Source organism: Siniperca chuatsi, linkage group LG2 (genome assembly GCF_020085105.1).
Source record: "Siniperca chuatsi isolate FFG_IHB_CAS linkage group LG2, ASM2008510v1, whole genome shotgun sequence".
Taxonomy (NCBI): Eukaryota; Metazoa; Chordata; class Actinopteri; order Centrarchiformes; family Sinipercidae; genus Siniperca; species Siniperca chuatsi.
In genome coordinates, this window is record NC_058043.1 from 840,497 (window position 1) to 860,277 (window position 19,781).

General features: G+C 44.2%; 1 protein-coding gene and 1 long non-coding RNA gene across 2 annotated transcripts; both read left to right on the top strand.

Moving 5' to 3' along the window:
- Window positions 1-4,148: 4,148 nt before the first annotated feature.
- LOC122886496 lies at window positions 4,149-5,419 on the top strand. The gene is made up of 3 exons (XR_006380373.1): window positions 4,149-4,531; window positions 4,820-4,935; window positions 5,162-5,419. It is a non-coding gene; the product is annotated as an uncharacterized LOC122886496 (long non-coding RNA).
- A 345-nt stretch (window positions 5,420-5,764) lies between these two features.
- LOC122886408 (nuclear factor 7, ovary-like) lies at window positions 5,765-7,133 on the top strand. Its single transcript, XM_044218573.1, has one exon. It carries the CDS (start codon window positions 5,799-5,801, stop codon window positions 6,567-6,569), a length of 771 nt encoding a protein of 256 aa, XP_044074508.1. The 5' UTR covers window positions 5,765-5,798; the 3' UTR covers window positions 6,570-7,133.
- The last annotated feature ends 12,648 nt before the right edge of the window (window positions 7,134-19,781 follow it).

Here is a 19,781-nt window from a genome sequence, read left to right on the forward strand (position 1 = left end):
GTGCTTTTAACACCATCCGGCCTGCCCTGCTGGGAGAGAAGCTGGCAGCGATGCAGGTGGACGCCCCCCTTGTGTCCTGGATTGTGGACTACCTGACTGGCAGACCACAGCATGTGCGGCTGCAGCACTGTGTGTCAGACAGCGTGGTCAGCAACACTGGGGCCCCTCAGGGGACTGTCCTCTCTCCCTTCCTCTTCACCATCTACACCACAGACTTCAGCTACCACACAGAGTCCTGCCACCTTCAGAAGTTTTCTGATGACTCTGCTGTGGTGGGATGTATCAGCGGTGGTGATGAGACGGAGTACAGGGCTGTGGTGGGTAACTTTGTTTCATGGTGCGAGCAGAACCATCTGCAGCTCAATGCGACAAAGTCAAAGGAGCTGATTGTGGATTTACGGAGGGCCAAGGCACCAGTGACCCCGGTTTCCATCCAGGGGGTCAGTGTGGACATTGTGGAGGACTACAAGTACCTGGGAGTACACTTGGATAATAAACTGGACTGGACCAAGAACACTCAGGCTGTTTACAGGAAGGGCCAGAGCCGCCTCTATTTTCTGAGGAGGCTGAGGTCCTTCAACATCTGCCGGACAATGCTGAAGATGTTTTATGAGTCTGTGGTGGCCAGTGCTATCCTGTATGCTGTTGCATGCTGGGGCAGCAGGTTAAAGGTAGCGGACGCAAACAGACTGAACAAACTGATCCGTAAGGCCAGTAACATTGTGGGGTGGAGCTGGACTCTCTGGCGGTGGTGTCAGAGAGGAGGATGCTGGCCAAACTACACGCCATCTTGGACAGTGTCTCCCACCCGCTCCATGACGTGCTGGCTAAACAAAGGAGCACCTTCAGCGGAAGACTCATCCCACCAAAGAGCACCACAGAGCGCCACAGGAAGTCATTCCTGCCTGTGGCCATCAAACTATTTAACTCCTCCTCTAAGGTGCACCTCCGCTTTTACTATTATTTATTACATAATTAGTGACATTGTATTTATACTGTACTTCACCATCTACCAGTAAACCCACTTGGTACTCGACACTTAGTTTATCTTATACTTATACCAACATGTTACTTAATTTATTTCTGACCTGTTTATAGTGTATAATATCGTTTTCTCCTGCACTGACGTAAAGAAGAGCTACTGGAACAAAGAGTTTCCCTACGGGGATCAATAAAGTATTTCTGATTCTGATTCTGATTCTAGTATTGAATTTTTACAGCCATTTCTGGTCAATTTATGTCACTTTAAACAAAATATCGAAATACAAAAAGCAAAAGAGTAAAATATGAAATAGAGAAGCAGAGAATATGTCTATAAAATAAAACCACAACCAGTTAAATGCTCTGAGAGCTCCATCATGAAGCGAGGACGCACAGCTAATAACCAAAACTGCTGCTGTGAGAACACGAGCTCATCGGCTGATGGAGGTAAACAGCTGTTGGAGCTGATCCTCCAGCCGCTGCCATTAAAGCATTGCAGAAGAAGAGGACACAGCGAGATGACGTCACTAAAAGAGCTCCAATGGAATATCAGACGATGGAAACCATGTGGGAAACATGACGTTTCTGTTGGTTTCATGTGTTCATGTGATGAAGGTTCCAGCCTCCTCACCAAGCAGCACCCACCATGGCTGAATGCCAAAGCAGAAGTGCCTTATGGTGCAGTTTTTCCAATTACCACTAGATGCTGGCTCTGGAAAAGGCTAATTTTATTGAAGTCAATGTGTGTGCCTGAATACTGCAGCATAATGGAATAGGACTCTGGTTCTATTTTGTGGGTTTTCTTTCTGAGCTGGGGTGATCATGATTAAGAGGGTAGGCCATTGGGCACTAGAGGTGGCTAATTCTTGGAATTCAAGACGGATGAAAGCGAAAGCATTTGCCAAGAATGTTTTCATTAACCACACACAGCTGATGCTTTTGTCACGTCACAGACAGGCAGGGACACCGAGATGGAGCCAGAAGGAGTTTATTAGGAATGACAGCCAGAGTTAGCGGGTATGGAGAGGGAGATAGTCAGTAGGAGGGAGATCGGGAGATCAAGGAGATTCACAGGAGATTCACAGGAGGAGTCCTAGATATGACTGAGGTCGGACACTGATTGAGGTGAGTAGTGTGCTTTTGAGCATGCTGTGATTGGGACTGATGGGGAGCAGGAGTGGATGATTACTGGCTGGTGAAGCCTGGCATATCTGTGACATTACCCCCCCCCCTCCACAGCCAGCTCCCGAGGGCCGAAAACCCCCTCCCCCAACGCGTTGGCCTGTCCACCATCGGTAGTGAGCCGATCCGGGGAACTGGTCGGAGTCTGAGCTTGGACTGGAGTGGAGCTGGTCATCTCAGGGAGGCGACGGCGAAGGCTGGGACCCTCTGGGGACAGGAGGAGATGGCGAAGGCTGGCAACCGGCGACGGGACAGTGGGGCTGGAAACAGGCGGCTGGGCCTCGGGACTAGAGGCTGGCGGCGCTGGGACTGGGACTGGCACCGCTGGGACTGGGACTGGCGGGCAGCTGGTAGGCGGTGCCGGCGAGCAGATGGGGAGCGGAAAAGCCAAGGAGCTGGTAGGCTGCTGAGGCCGTGGAGCTGGGACTGGAGGAGGCTGCTGTGGCCGTGGGGCTAGGACCGGAGCAGGTGAGCCGCTGGGAGGCGGAGGCTTGGGATGAGGACTGGCTGACGACCTTATGTCAGGCGGGCCAAACTCCTTGCCGAGTACTGTTAAGAATCGGCCCAACGAGTTGAGGACTGTCTTGTCCCGCGCTACTAGGGATCCCGCCCAGTTCAGTGCCGGGCCGACTAGCCGGAGCACTATGAAGGCTACCTTGGACCGTTCAGTTGGGAACTGGGATGGATACAAGATGAAGACCAAGTAACACCTTACCAGAAACCCCTCTCATTCCCCTGCTGAGCCTGAGAAAGTCCCCGGCTGCAGCCAACTCGTTAGCCGCCAGAAGTGGTGAAGGGTGGTTGAGGAGGTACCTCTCGACTAGACTCTCCATGTCCAGGAAGGGACCACCGGGACCATCCCTGCGTTTATGGTCCGACCTTCTGTCACGTCACAAACAGGCAGTGACACCAAGATAGAGCCAGAAGGAATTTATTAGGAATGACAGCCAGAGTTGGGTATGTCAGTAGTAGGGAGATCAAGGAGATTCACAGGAGGAGTCCTAGATATGACTGAGGTCGGACACTGACTGAGGTGAGTAGTGTGCTTTTGAGCATGCTGTGATTGGGACTGATGGGGAGCAGGAGTGGATGATTATTGGCTGGTGAAGCCTGGCATATCTGTGACAGCTTTCAGCTCTTCATGACATCAGCATTTATTCTCTCAGTCTAGTTCTGGTGTCATCCACAAACAACCTCTACAGATATTTCAACGTGTTTTGAAATTTCCAACGTTTCCACTCAGGTTTTATTTAATGTGCATATTGAAAATACATGGATGGAAACACGCTTACTGCATTATATAACATAGCATTGGCACTGCACTGTGTACTGGGAGTAATTTGCTAATACAGAAAAGCTGAATATGAACATCATTCATTGGAGACAGAGCTGAAAACAGCCTGCAGCCATGCTAGCAGCTCTGTGAGGCTGTACATAGATACAGCAGTGCTTTGAGCTAAATGCTAACATCAGCATGCTAACATGCTCACAATGACAATGCTAACATGCTGATGTTTAGCAGGTATAATGTTTATATGTTCACCATCTTAGTTTAGCATGTTAGTAAACACAGAGTGATGGGAATGTCATTAGTTAAATATAAAGATCAGAAAATAAGTGAAAAATTGCAGTTTCAGTAGTTTTTAATGGCTGCTGGGAACGCCATCAGCTCTGCAGGTGTTTGGTCAGAAACCAAAGTGTTGGACACGTTAACATGTCGACCTGATGGTGGCGCTAGATGGAAAGTCAGAGGATCAGCAGAGTTATTACAGTTCATCCTGAGGGGAGCATGAACGATGAAGCACATCTCATCACAATCCGTCCAGCAGCTGCTGAGATGTTTCAGTCTGGAACAAAGTGGAGGACCAACAGACAAAAAAGCTGCAAAAATGATCCAGAAGGTTCTGTTTTAATATCAGTTGGTATTATTATTCTACAATGGACCGGAATGAAAAACACAATCAAATATCTGTTTACTCAAAGAGTCGTGACGACTGCAGCTATTACAAACTTGAGCTCACAGAAAGTGAATTTCATTTCTGTGCCGCTCACTGATCTGTTCACTCTGTTCTTTACTAAGTTATATTTGAACTCCTCCACCGAGTTCAAACTACTTTGAACATAACCAGCTGTTGCAGCAGCCTGCTGCACACCATCAGTCCACATATCAGCAATGAATCAAGATTTTGGAATGAAACACAACCTGTGTTACAGGTGAAGCGAAAGCATTTAGCAGAGGAGGTCTGACAGAGCTCCACCCCTCACCTGACTCACCTGAGACAAACCAGGAGACAGTCAGTTCCTGTTCAGTTCTCAGTGAGAAGGGAGACAGCGACAGACAGGCGACCAGATTCACCTTCAGACCAAAGTGAGTGAGTTCAGCTGTTTTATCTTTGTGTAACTTTCTGAAAGTAAATGAAGTTAATATTAATATTTTATTAGTGGTAGAACAGGTGATAGCAGTGGTGCCATTGTTGTCATGTTTTTAATTTTTCTTTATCATGATTTTAATAAAGTAAAGAATCACAGAAATAACTGAAAATGAATTTGTGTTTTCTTGCTGCTCTTTTCATGAAAGTCATGTTGACATAATGATGCGTTCTCAAAGCGCTGTGATGGATCATATTCATCATATTTATCATCTGTTCCCTTTAAGATGAAGCAGTGGTCTGACAGAGCTCCACCCCTCACCTGACTCACCTGAGACAAACCAGGAGACAGTCAGTTCCTGTTCAGTTCTCAGTGAGAAGAGAGCGCAGCGACAGACAGGCGGTAAGATTCACCTTCATTACAAAGCTGTGACTTCAGCTGAGGAGGACAGTTACAGGGGAGAACTGAAGAACTGAAGCACTGAAGTAGAGAAATACTTCAACTGCAACCTGCTGCTGACTGAAAAACACTCAGAGACTCAAAGTGAAAGTAACTGAGGCAACTTTCTACAGCAGGGAGGGGAACACAACTGACTTCCTGTTGTAACGTGCTGTCTGCTGCGTTTCAGCTTCACTCGGAGACAAAATGGCTTCCAGATCAGAGGAGGATTTCTGCTGTGCGGTCTGTCATGAGGTCTTTAGAGATCCTGTTCTTCTGTCATGTAGCCACAGCTTCTGTGAAGACTGTCTGAAGAGCTGGTGGAGAGAGAAACCAGCACATGAGTGTCCAGTTTGTAAGAGAAGGTCTTCAAGGACAGAACCACCTTTAAACCTGGCGTTAAAGAACCTCTGTGAGGCCTTCTTACAGGACAGAGATCAGAGAGCTTCAGGGGGCTCTCTGCAGTCTGCACTCTGAGAAACTCAAACTCTTCTGTCTGGACCATCAGCAGCCAGTGTGTGTCATCTGCAGAGATTCAGAAAAACACAGCGACCACAGATTCAGACCCATCGATGAAGCTGCACGACAACACAAGAAGGAACTTCAGGAAACTCTGGAGCCCTTAAAGAAGAAGTTACAGGTTTCTGAACAAGTTAAAGGAAGTTTGATCAAACAGCAGAACACCTGAAGGTCCAGGCCCGACACACAGAGAGGCAGATTAAGGAGCAGTTTAAGAAGCTTCACCAGTTTCTAGAGGAGGAAGAGGAGGCCAGGATGGCTGCACTGAGGAGGAAGAGGAGCAGAAGAGTCAGGTGCTGAAGGAGAAGATGGAGGCTCTGAGCAGAGAGATAGCAGCTCTTTCAGACACAGTCAGAGCCACAGAGGAGCAGCTGAGAGCTGAAGACGTCTCATTCCTGCTCAACTACAAGGCTGCAGTGGAAAGAGTCCAGCAGCGCCCCCTGCTGGAGGATCCACAGCTGCCCTCAGGAGCTCTGATAGACCAGGCCAAACACCTGGGCAACCTGACCTTCAACATCTGGAACAAGATGAAGGACATGGTCTCCTACACTCCTGTGATCCTGGACCCAAACACTGCTGGTCCAAGACTCATCCTGTCTGAAGATCTGACCAGTGTGAGAGGAGGAGAGAGACAGCAGCTTCCTGACAATCCAGAGAGGTTTGATCATTATTTCACCTCTGTCCTGGGCTCTGAGGGCTTCAACTCAGGGACTCACAGCTGGGAGGTCGAGGTTGGAGACAGTATAGGCTGGTTACTGGGAGTGTCAGCAGAGTCTGTCCACAGGAAGGGAGCCAAACTGTCTGGATTCTGGGGAATATGGTTCAATGAAGGTAAATACTCAGCATGGTCACCATCAGCTCCACCCACTGCTCTCCGAGTGCAGAAGAAGCTCCAGAGGATCAGAGTGAATCTGGACTGGAACAGAGGAAAGCTGTCGTTCTCTGATCCTGATACTAACACACACATACACACCTTCACACACACTTTCACTCAGAGGATGTTTCCATACATTTACACTGGGGATGAACTGCAGATATCAGCTGTGAAGGTCTGTGTGACAGTGGAACAGAGCAGTTAGAGATAAAGAGGATGATTATATTTATGATGATGTTTATTTCTTAAAGGGAAAAGTCTCTGAATTGAACCTGTGAAGCTGCACCTGTCCTCCTGCTGCCTCATTATTCCAAACTCATGTTGATCTTTGGTTCACTTACTGTTTTTCATTGGTTTCATTTCTTTTTCTTGGTATTTAGTTCGACACTTTTAGTTTCTGTTGTCGACCTTTTCACATGTGAAATGCTTTCACTCTGTTTCTTTATGTTTGCTTCGTTTAGCCTTTTCTTTTTTATGGATACTGTGTCATTTGAAATAGTTGTCCATGTTTTATTATTTGGACTGGTGTGTGTGGAGCCATGAAGAGCAGCAGCCACTCTGTGAAGCTGATGAGGATCCAGATAAAGAAACAACAATCAGTTTATCAATAACTGCATGTTTGAGCGGCCAATCATTGTTCAGATCCAACAGCCTTCATTTTAAATTCTAGTCCAGATTATAAAGTTTCCAACATTAAAATCAATGTTTATTTACATGTATGAGATGTTGACAATATATAAAATAAATGTTTTAAATGATCCAAAATCTTTGTACAGTTTTCTGTTTGATGTAATGAAGCCGAGATGATTCTGTCTGTAAAGTGTTTTCATTCACTTTAATCACTTGAATTCTGCTGTTGGTCATTTATTTAAGGTGGACGTCTCAGTTTGGGATCAGACTTTATGTAATGTTGGTGATTTAAGAACTGAATCTTTCTCTGCTGTTTCCCCTGTCAGAAAACAAGAAAAGGCAAAATATAAAGATCAGAAAATAAGCGAAATAACTCGACAAAAGATGGATGATATGGAAAATAAAACAATACATATACGCTCACTACGCAAATTGCGTAGGACCCCGCAAATTACGCAAGCCCAAGTTCGCTCCAAATTTGCTGTCAGCTAATAACAGTAAGGTTAAGTTAGTAATAACAGCCATCAATTATTCAGCCGGGCCAGAGTATAAATAGTATTTTATATTTGAAAATGTATTAAAGGAAATCTGGGGGAGCCACACAGCTGTATGGTTTTATTTGACTTTTCTGAGACATAAAGGCTTGTGTTCACATTGTATAGCCGAAGCTAACTGTATAATATTGTGAGGACTGGACTAATTACCAAGCTGAAGAGCCAAAGCTCAGTGTTATATTTTAGTATTTTCTACAGTTACTTATTTGTGTTAATGTTAATATGTGACTGTGTTTCAGTGGCAAAGGGTTTACCTGGCTCACGGGTCAGGTAGGAGGGCCCCTGAGCAGAATTTAAGGCAGATGGCAAGGTAGGGAGAACAATAGGTCAGAAACAGACATGTTTAATAGCAGAAGGTAAATTGCTCTGATATTCTGCTTAAACAGTGTTTTGATATATTTGATACAGATGCACAGGAGAGTGCACTTACAGAAAGGTTTTATTGTCATCAGCTGTAGTTTTGTGCACGGCACTGCCAACAGTATCGAGAATGACTTTGATTAGTGTTTTAGTGTTCAGAGAGAAGGGTTGTCTCCCCTTGTTATATTTTATTTACAGTTTGTCAGATGACATCAATCACATTTTGTAGCGTGTGCACACACATGTGCACCCATGGCTACCCCGAAACCACAGAGCCCCCCCCCGCACATAACAAAACACAATTTTATCCCTGCGCGTCACATGTAGGTGGAAGGAAACTGGAAAACAGCATTGATGAAAAAAGTAAAGGAAAACTATTCTACACTTTACTGGAAATGTGTGAAAAATAGATGCTTCAAAACTCTACGGAAGCGATAAAGTAAATAATATCAAAACATATGAACAGATCATGACCATTTTCCGTTTTGGTGACTGGTGTTACCACTTAGGAGCCTCATGTTACATCAGATTCCTGATGATTGGTTACTTGGCCATCAAAGCCAACCCCCCATCCAAATAAATAAATAAATAACACACTGAGGTGCATTTTATCAAACAGCAAACGTCTTTTATTTTTATTTAAATGTCACCAAAACCTAAATTTCATCTACATGTAACATATCAAACTGACTACATCCAGAACCCAGCATCTCTGTTCTGTTCTGCTCTGGTGGTTCTGTAATATATTCAAACATACAGACTGTATATAAGTTTCATGTTGGACCACCTGAGTGAGCTGCTGCTGAGGATTCATCATGCAGCTGCCGACCATCTACAGATAAAATATTCTTGTATTTTCTTGCACAGCTCAGGCTGCAGTTCACGAGGTGGAAACAACTTTTCCCTGCTCGGCCCAGATAAGGCACCACACTGAGCCGCTGTATGGGGGACAGCAGCTGATGTATTTTAGTCTAGGCTTTGATCTCCTGCATCCCCATGTTCTGACTACAAAATAGGGTCCACATATTCCCAGCTGGATGACTGCAGCACAGGGCGATAAACAAAGACCGCTAACATAAAATAAAACACTAACTTTTTCTAGTTTGAAAAGCAAAACATGCCAGTTTTGTTAAAATTATAAATTATTTATGTGTTTAGTAATGCTTGCTGTCAGTCTGTCTGTCTGTCTGCCTGTCCACCTCTTTGGTCCAGAGCGAAACATCTCAGCAGCTGCTGGACTGTGATGAGACGTGCTTCATCGTTCATGCTCCCCTCAGGATGAACTGTAATAACTCTGCTGATCCTCTGACTTTCCATCTAGCGCCACCATCAGGTCGACATGTTAACGTGTCCGACACTTTGGTTTCTGAGCAAATACCTGCAGAGCTGATGGCGTTCCCATCAGCCTCAGCTGCACTCTGTGTTTACTGCTGATTAGCTAATGTTAGCATGCTAACCTTTGGCATGTTTTAAGTCATATTTTGATAGCACTTATTACTAACAACTCTTGTGTTAATTTATAGTACTTGTTAACATATGTGTATTTATTATCCCTCCTACTGATAATGCAAAACATCCTGTTTGAAACATTTTTCTAATTTTTCGCTATCATTATATTATTTAACTTTTTTATCTTTTGTTTTATTCTTACCTGGTTATGCGCAAGCACTTGGTGACAGTGGCAACCCTGGGCAGAACCAGACTCGGTTGGGTTGAGAGGGGGGGCACAATGCAAATTCCACCTAGAATTTTAAAACAATAATAATGTAATAGTAGTGGTAATTAATTCTTTATTAATATTAATAAAGAAATAATAATAGGAATGATAGTGATAGGACCAACGATGACAATAACAACAGCAACAAGAATAATAATAACAACTGTAGTAGCAGTTATCGAACAGGAACACGGGGGCAGTAAGTGGCCCACAACCACAGATCCAGACTCTGCAGCGCCGGAGGCAGAAAATACAGTGGCGTGAAAAAGTGTTCCCCTTTCCTGATTTCTTATTTATTTGCATGTTTGTCACACTTAAATGTTTCCGATCATCTCAGCAGCTAACTCCTGCTCCAGTTGGGCCGCAGCCATCTACACCCCCTGAGCTGCCGCCGCACCACCCTCCTGTTCCAGCGGAGCGGCAGGCTCCTGGTTCCCTGGCATCACGGTTGCTGCCAGCTCCTCTACCAGTCTCCCCGTCGCTGGCTTCCTGTCCTGCTGCCCTGTCACCAGGCCCCGATCTAGTTCTCCAGCCACACCGCCAGCCTCCAGTGACCTTCGGCCTGCGCCGCTGGCATTCCGCCAGACCTCCAGACCTCCCGATGGCTTTGGTCTTCGTCACCGGTCTTTAGTCCGCCCTCCGGAGGGGTTTCGCCTTCATTGCAGACCTCATGAGTTGCTCCGTATGTCTGGTCATCACTCGGACCTACTCGGCCTTTCAGCCCTGCCTCCGGGTCTCCTCCCTGACTTGTTCTGCTATTCTGTCCAGCCCTCGGGCCATCAGCCTGAGATCTTCTGCTTGACCCTCGAGCTTTCCCTCCAGTTTAGATTGTTGGCCCTGCCTTGATTAATTGCACCTGTGTCTCATTGTCACCCCTACCTAAATGGATTCAGTCTGGGTTTTTTCCTTTGTTCAGTGTCAGTTCGTTGTCATGATCACCTGCATTAGCAGTGGTATGTGGTCTACATGTCAGGTGTCCCAGCCTTGTTTCCTGTGCTTCTCCTGAGTCTCTTGGATTTATTTTTGCGTTTGCTTGGACCTCGCCTGGACTTTTGGATTTTATTTATTGCCTGCTCCTTGTCTTATTTGTTTGCTTGTCTTGGACTGCCTTCCTGATTTGGACCTCGGCCTTCCTGACTATCCATGTAAGCCTTTCCCGTAATAAATTAATGAATTGCATCTGCTCTGCCTCTTGTCTGCATTTGGGTCCTATTCCATGTGTTCCCTGCTCCTTTGAGTGACATCCACTATGACATAAACTTAATAAAAACACTGAGAATTCAGATAAAAATTCAGTATAAATACCAGGAGCGCAGTACACTATAACAAATAGAATTGGTTGTCGTGTTTTCCAGATTGGGTGTGAAAGACTAAGAACAAGGCTTTCCTCGTGCCTCGAGGAATATGAGTATTAATATGACTGGATTCATTTAGGCTAACATATTCTTCATGACCCAGCCAGGTTCCAGTAAGAAAAAATAAGTCAGTATGATATTAAATCATTCACTAGTACAGCTTTGGATGACAGAGATCTGATGTTTAAGAGTCCACAATTAATTCTCCTATTTTTTTGTGCTATTTCAGCGTTTTTGTTTAGGTTTTTATGTATAACTCCTCTTCTGTTAACTTTTGTTTTTATTAATTTAAGTGGTCGGGGGCAGACACCGTCACTAAGGAGTTTTGGGTGGGTAACTGCTCTGGAAGCGCAGAGAAGCATGTAGGACTGCAACTCTGCCTCCTGGTCTCAACTCTGACTTGTCATGGTTTTGGTCCACTAATAAACTTGGCGAGATTTCTGGATATGAGAGCTGCTCCATCCAAAGTGGGATGAATGCCGTCTCTCCTAATCAGGCCAGGTCTTCCCCAGAAAGTCCGCCAATCATCTATTCTTTCTGTTGCTTCACAGACTTTAGAGATGGACAGTGACATTTACTAACAAGAAAAACTGACTGTGCATAAAGACAAAGTCAATAACTAATGAGGGCATTGTAATAAATATCAAATTCATATCAATTGTTAATAAATACAGGCATTTATATAAATTCAAAAGCTAATTATACACTTTAAAGACACAAGCTGCTCTGACAAAATAGACCTGGTGCTATGTATAAAACTATGTGTAGATTCATGACTAAAACTCAAACCCTCAAATATGCATACATCATCAGATTTATAAAGCTGTACGCCTGGTTCTGTTTTATAAATGTCAATCATTGTGAAACTCACTTCCACTCCCACTGTTAGCCATAAATGGACGTAGAAACGTTAATCTGCTTATCAATACTTGTGTCTCCTTCACTAGTCTGTAGACTGTCAATGAAAAGAGTTTCACCGTTTTGCCGTATCAGTGCAGTTCTACAACAAAACTGGAGCAGCTGTCTTTTGCACATGGACCTGCACCACTATCTCAGTCACCATCATTCAGCAACAGAGAGGTAATCAATGATTCAGTTTACAGCGCTCATATCCAAACAGACTTTCCAAAGAGCTTCACAATAAAGGATCAAATGAAAAGATCAGAAATACAGGAAATTAATGTAAAACTGAAAAAACCACACAATCAGTAAAACTGGTTATCGATCCAAATAAACAATGTTTTATTATCAAACCTTAGTCTCATCTCTAAACTCCATACGCTGGTCTGAGGTCTGCGTATATTTGTCTTTTCTAAACACCAGTTTACATGTGGGAAATGGCGTATGCGTGGTTTCTGTTGTCATCAAGATGCTCCAGTCAGGAGTCCGCTGGACACTGACACGCCGACATTGGGGGTAAAAGTACGTATAAATGTGAAGCCCCTTCACTTCACATGCCTGAAACACTGCAGGTGAAAGTGAGGGCAAAGAAGTCATGCTGGTGGACCTGCAGTACACCTTCACCTCCACCTCTAACCACCTTCAGCAGGCGACAGAACATTTTATTCCTCCATCTTTGATAACTCTGTAAATAAGTGTAAACCCAGCAGCCGGCCCAGGCTGGTTTATAATGTTGTTCTCTTGTACTGTAAATCTCCCTTTAATGCAGCCAAGAAAAATCCCTGCCGATCGCAAAGCTATGAGCAAAAGTGTGATCAAACTTCTGAGCTGCTCAGGCCATCTGTTACCCAAAATAACTGCAACCGCAGTCGTCTGGCGGTCTCTCTTCTCCTCCCTGATGCACCTTATTTACACAGAAAGAGAGGCAGAAGGGATCTCAGCAGAACAGACAAACCTCCTGGGTTCTGTTTCTCTACAACACAGATAAGTCGTCAGTCAGACGGACTGTTGAATGTCATCTTTTACGCTGAAGCTCAATGACTGTTTGCGGACTCCACCAGAGCTACACGCAGCCTAATGCAGCCTCTGTCCTCAAACTATTACCTCGCAGTCCTCCTGAAAACCAAGTGTTGACCCTCAAAAAGCCGTGAGGACTTAAAGATTCGTCCCCACGGTGACATGAGTCCCCAGTCCGTGTGCATTCAGGTTGAAGTCCCCACTGGGATATAAGAACAAGGAACACACACACACACACAGTCACACACACACACGCACAGTCACAAACATGCACACACACACACACACACGCACAAAGCTCGAATCTTTTCAGATGTATTAAGACGAGCAGAGGTGAGGTCTGATATCTGGAAACCACACAGGTTTTTTATTACAGTGTTTCTGGACTTGTGAGATCCATTTCTGTGTTTCTTGACGTAAGAAGTGCAGGCTGTGCAGTATTACAGGCTGACATTTATCTGGCAGAATGAATAACAAGTTAACCCTAATCCGGAGACTGGCTAACATGACGGCGGCTAATTTCCCTTGTCAGACGGGAGACTGTGATCAGCCCCAACATCTGAGCTTTCACTGTCAGAGTCAGTGTGTGCAGTGGCCACTGGAGACCACGCACACATCGCACGGTGGATTCATACTTAAAGGAAAATGAGGGTATTTTTCAACCTGCTGTGTTTCCCATTAATGTGGCTCAAGGTGTGTTTCCTTTCAGATCTACCTGAAGCGATGGGCTCCAGTTGTAGCAACTGATCAGTAAGTTGTGCCTTTTATCCCTTGTTGAGTCAGCGCTAATATACACGCTTCATCCGGGCTGCTGTTTTCTCCATGCGGCTGCGTTATGTCGTGCTCTGCGGCCTCTCAGCAGCGCTCACAGAGGCTGGAGTGACAGGTTCGGGGGGGGGGGTATTGTTTTCCCAGCAGACTGAGATTTATCAGGCGGCCGTGAATCATCAGAGTCCCTGCTGAAGTCAGTGGAGTCGCTCTGTCACTTAAACACTGACTGGAACCGAGTTGTTGCTCCCGGCGGGATCGCAGCACGTCTGTCATTCTTAAACAGAAACACACACACACACACACACACACACACACACACACACATGCACAAGACAGCACAAGTTAATAAAATACCCACGTAAGAGTGAGACTCGTATCCATGACATCAGGTGCACAGATTTGTGTCAAAACTGTAGCTAAATGAATATTTTACACAAGTCTGCAGTCTACGTCAGGAAACTGATCTGATGACAGATTTAAACAACAATAATGAAACGGACCGGCTGGTTAAATATGAAACCTCATGTGCGGATTGTGGAAATATAAATCCTGGGCCCAGATGAATCAAACCTCTGTGAATTATGCTCAATAATGGTAATAAGAGTCAGCTGAGGAGGAACAATCGGACACATGTATCCGACTGACTTCCTGTGAAGTGCAGCTCTCAAGCGATCACGTGATTAATCACATGATCTGAGATAAGGATCTAATTTGATTATGTTTGATATCTAATCTAATTTTAAAACTGGAAAATGTATTTGTGTGAAATCCTTAATATGTTTGGTTAACATGTTAAATCAACAACTGTCTAATACATTTCTGAAGAATAAACATATAAATAAATATGAAATAATAGAAGATCGGCTGAAACAAAAGGTTTGTTTCTGTAAAAATCACGAGAAGAGTTTGCAGCGCGTCGAGTGCCGACAGTGTGACATCCTGTCGATGTTCTGAGTTATACGTATTCAGCTTCAGTGTATTATTCATGTTCAGAACGTGTGCAGCCATCTAGGATCTACTCCGCAGGTTCTCTGGTATTTAACTGTTTTTAAGTCGTAAGAAATTTCAGAAATAGCTTTTCTTCTTAAGCTCGTGAGCAGGCGTAAAAGTAAAAGGAGGTTGGGCTACTTTTATCACAACGGAGTCGGTTGAAGCTCTGAGATTAAAGACTTTTGTGTCTGTGTTGGTGAACCTTGTGCTGGAGGTAACCTCGTTCTGAGGCTGAGAGGAAGCCTGGCTTCAGTGCGCACTCCTGGGGCGCGCCGCCGGCCCTCTCCGGCTCCGCAGGTTACACAGCCGTCCCACACGGTATCACACATGCAAATGAATCCACGACTTTCACTTTGCAACGGCTGGACAGTAGAACTGTTCTGAATCACTGAAACACCTTTAACTCAAAACTTTTCCCCTTCAAAAACTGCTGAAGCTTTTTTCCTGTTTGCCCTTATCAGCGTTAAATATCAGAGTTCAGCTTGGCAGGAAAATTGAGTGAGGACTCTGGATGTTATTTGAAGTAAGTTCAAAAGTTTTTTAGGGGCAACAAAGTAAAGCAGCAGAGTGCACGTAAAGGGGAAGTAAGGACAAAGTATTAGTATGCCAGCTTTCACGGAGTCTGGTTTAATGTGGGACTTGGGGACACACTCGATCATCCCGGGAGGAAAGCAAGCAGGAAACACACACACCAGCGATGCTCGGATCATCGGCTGGCCTGCGCTCATGTTATTATTATTATTATTATTATTATTATTATTATTATTATTATCAGTAAAACACCAAGAACATCAGACACGCCTCGTTCTGTAGTCAGGAAGTAAGAGTGAAGGTCACGTTCAGTGGGGAGGTGACACATTTAAGCAACTCAAATACTGACAAAGGAAAGCTTCCCCATGCTAGCATCATGCCAGATGCCACGGCGGCCCCTGAGGGCCGGCCCTCAGGGGCCTCGATAACGTCCGCCGGAGGCTCTTGTTGTGGATGAAGTCCCCTGTGGATAATAAGTTTTGGGACAGCTGTGATGAAACAGATAAAAGGTGTTGACCAGTGCTGGAGGTGCATTGTGTTACCTGAGGGGCCCCTGAGGGACAACAGCTGCTGACTGATCTGATACACGAACTGAAAACGTCTTTACCTGCCGGCCTTTAATTCAGACTCGTCGTGTTGAAAGCGTGTTTATTCGCATGTTAAATTAGCATCAGATTAACGTGAAGGGCTGCGGGTCTGAAAGGGGCTGGAGAGACCTGCTTCCAGGGTGTTTATTGGAGGAAGCTGTTTGCTATCTGTCAAACTCACCACACCAGCAAGGGCAGAATATTCACATGAATCACGAGCACTTATATTTTATTTTACTTACATGAATGAAATCAGTCGCCAGAAGTCAGTCAGCACTTCTGTCTCTCAGTACAGTGTCAAACGGGGACAGACTCTCTGAGGACGTGGACTTTCTTCTGAACACTAATTCCCTCCTGACTCTGTCTCTTAATGCGGGGCGTGTCACTTCCCGTGCTGCACTAACACCAACAGGATTCAAAGTATTTACCAATCAGTGAATACTCTCTGTAAAACCCTGGAGCTCGTCTGCGGGAGAGCATCAGAGTCTTTAAGCCCGTTATGCCAGCAGACAGCGAGAAACCTGCCAGAGCCTCAGCCTGGAGTCGGTCCTCGCTTATGAAAACACGTCAGCCTCCATATTTAAGACTTGATTCTACAATAAGATTAGAACCGTCACATAGAAACACCTCGCAAAGACAATAAATAAGTAAATTACACTAAAATATAGATGCTGCATTCAAGTCAAACTGAAATCTTTTGTGTAAAGACATAAAACTGATGATACTACAGCTATAGTGCATATTATAAAGAGGTATATATGTATATACTGTATATATACAGAAGACATACACTTATGTACATATATATGTACATAAGTGTATGTCTTCCTTGTGCCCTACCATTAAAATATAATATAGTCAGCAGGACATTTTCAGCCCTGAGTAGTTGTCTGCAGGTATAGCCTGAGAAGCAAGACCCTGGGGTAAAAAGGTACACAAAGCAATATGTATATATACATTTTCAGCCCTGAGTATGTATGTATGTTTATATGTATATATATATATGTATATATATATATATATATATATATATATATATATATATATATATATATATACACACACACAATGATTTCTTTAAATGAATTCGTCATATTTGTGTTGGATCTGGATTGAGAGATGTGTGACCACAGTGAGTAATCCCAGCGTGAGAATTTAACAGAGATAAAATAATCTTTTCAGCAATATATTAATATAGTAATATTTACCTCCGCCGTCCAACCGTAACTCACTATGTCCACACTTTACATGGCTGCCAGCACCCGCACACACATTAACTGCTTTATGATCTGCTGCACTCATCGCTCTCTCTCTCTCTATGTATATACATATGCATACATATATACTGCACGTTGTATATGAGAATCTCATACGTTACAAAAGCACATACACCAGCCTGGCTTGCGTTGTCATGGTAACTGCAGCTCCTCTAGATAGGGGACTCCGCTGGAAAGTGAAGAAGAGAAAAGGGCGACCTGTGAATGAATGTCTACATGAGTGTGTGTAAATGTTCCTCGCGGCTTTATTCTGCCATGAGCAACATGCTTGTGTGATAATTGTCAGCTGGTGTGTGAGAAGAAGCGGCACCCATGCTGGAAAACAGCAGTTAGTTCAAAGGTTGAATGATATGAAGCGGCTCTAAGCCTTTAATTATGACACTCATGCCCTCTTCTCTCCAGTGAATCCGCAAATAAAATGTATCGTCATCATTTATTAAGAATCCTGCAGCATAATGTCCGATTACAGCTTTTCTAACCTCTTCTGCCCAGCCAAATCTCTTTTTATAGACCGACAGTCCCGTCTCCTAGAAATTACGTCTATGTAGTAGTTCTAATTTGTTTTCCCAATTACGTTGTGGCGACAAACGTAATCTCTGGCTGTGTTACGTTCAGAAGCAATGTTTTTTCGAGTGAATGAAGCGCTACTTTCATGCACCACGCAGTATATTAATAAACACATTGTGTCTCGTGCTTCTGCAGAATCCTTCTGTTTTCAGCCAGACCGTGATCTCATCCCAAGAGCTGCGAGTGTGTGAACATAACTATAAAAATGCTGTAGTCACTACCAGTGGATATTGTATTCCAAGACTGGATATTTTGGTGGAAAACGAATGAAATATGTTGTCAGTGAACATTTTACAGATACGTTCAGTATTAACATTTAATTAACATTAACATTTAAATGAATTAACGTCATGATGTTAATTGAAGTGACATGACCCCGGCGGCACTGTTTCCTTCAAATTTGCTGTATAGAAACGTAATTTCTGAGACAGTGTTGAGCCTGATGTGAGAAGAATCTCCTTAATGTAAAATTGGCTCATTCATAGTGTTCTACTTTATTTCCTTTGAGCACATTAGATGATTTATCACAGTGATCTCATCATCATCGAGACCGACAAGACATGCTTTTTATTTCTCTCTGTGCTGCTGCAGCCGTTACCGACGGCATTCAGTTTAGATGTTTTCCCAACAAGTCCTCCAAAGTAAACGACAAAATGTGTTTGTAACTGCCCTCTGGATAACTGAGCATCATCTGCAGCTGTGGGAGACACTGTGGTTCTGAATGATCTGGCTGAGAGGACGCATGTATATTGAAAAGAACAGAGGCCCAAGAATGGACCCCTGAGGAACACCGCAATTAAAATGACAACAGAGAAGGTTCTGTTGGAGAGGTATAAACGTAGCAGATGTAGAGCAGTCCTCTTAAGACCAACCCGGGTTTCTAGACGTGCAAGAGAACAAAGTGATCGATCATGTCAAGCACGAGGACTGAGCGGCTAATTTCCCCTGTCAGACGGGAGACTGTGATCAGCCCCAACATCTGAGCTTTCACTGTCAGAGTCAGTGTGTGCAGTGGCCACTGGAGACCACGCACACATCGCACGGTGGATTCATACTTAAAGGAAAATGAGGGTATTTTTCAACCTGCTGTGTTTCCCATTAATGTGGCTCAAGGTGTGTTTCCTTTCAGATCTACCTGAAGCGATGGGCTCCAGTTGTAGCAACTGATCAGTAAGTTGTGCCTTTTATCCCTTGTTGAGTCAGCGCTAATATACACGCTTCATCCGGGCTGCTGTTTTCTCCATGCGGCTGCGTTATGTCGTGCTCTGCGGCCTCTCAGCAGCGCTCACAGAGGCTGGAGTGACAGGTTCGGGGGTATTGTTTTCCCAGCAGACTGAGATTTATCAGGCGGCCGTGAATCATCAGAGTCCCTGCTGAAGTCAGTGGAGTCGCTCTGTCACTTAAACACTGACTGGAACCGAGTTGTTGCTCCCGGCGGGATCGCAGCACGTCTGTCATTCTTAAACAGAAACACACACACACACACACACACATATGCACACATGCACACACACACACACACACACACATGCACAAGACAGCACAAGTTAATAAAATACCCACGTAAGAGTGAGACTCGTATCCATGACATCAGGTGCACAGATTTGTGTCAAAACTGTAGCTAAATGAATATTTTACACAAGTCTGCAGTCTACGTCAGGAAACTGATCTGATGACAGATTTAAACAACAATAATGAAACGGACCGGCTGGTTAAATATGAAACCTCATGTGCGGATTGTGGAAATATAAATCCTGGGCCCAGATGAATCAAACCTCTGTGAATTATGCTCAATAATGGTAATAAGAGTCAGCTGAGGAGGAACAATCGGACACATGTATCCGACTGACTTCCTGTGAAGTGCAGCTCTCAAGCGATCACGTGATTAATCACATGATCTGAGATAAGGATCTAATTTGATTATGTTTGATATCTAATCTAATTTTAAAACTGGAAAATGTATTTGTGTGAAATCCTTAATATGTTTGGTTAACATGTTAAATCAACAACTGTCTAATACATTTCTGAAGAATAAACATATAAATAAATATGAAATAATAGAAGATCGGCTGAAACAAAAAGGTTTGTTTCTGTAAAAATCACGAGAAGAGTTTGCAGCCGCGTCGAGTGCCGACAGTGTGACATCCTGTCGATGTTCTGA

Bases quoted from the DNA above. Each gene is read 5' to 3' on its own strand.
- LOC122886408 (XM_044218573.1), top strand. From the start codon at position 5,799: ATGGAGGCTCTGAGCAGAGAGATAGCAGCTCTTTCAGACACAGTCAGA.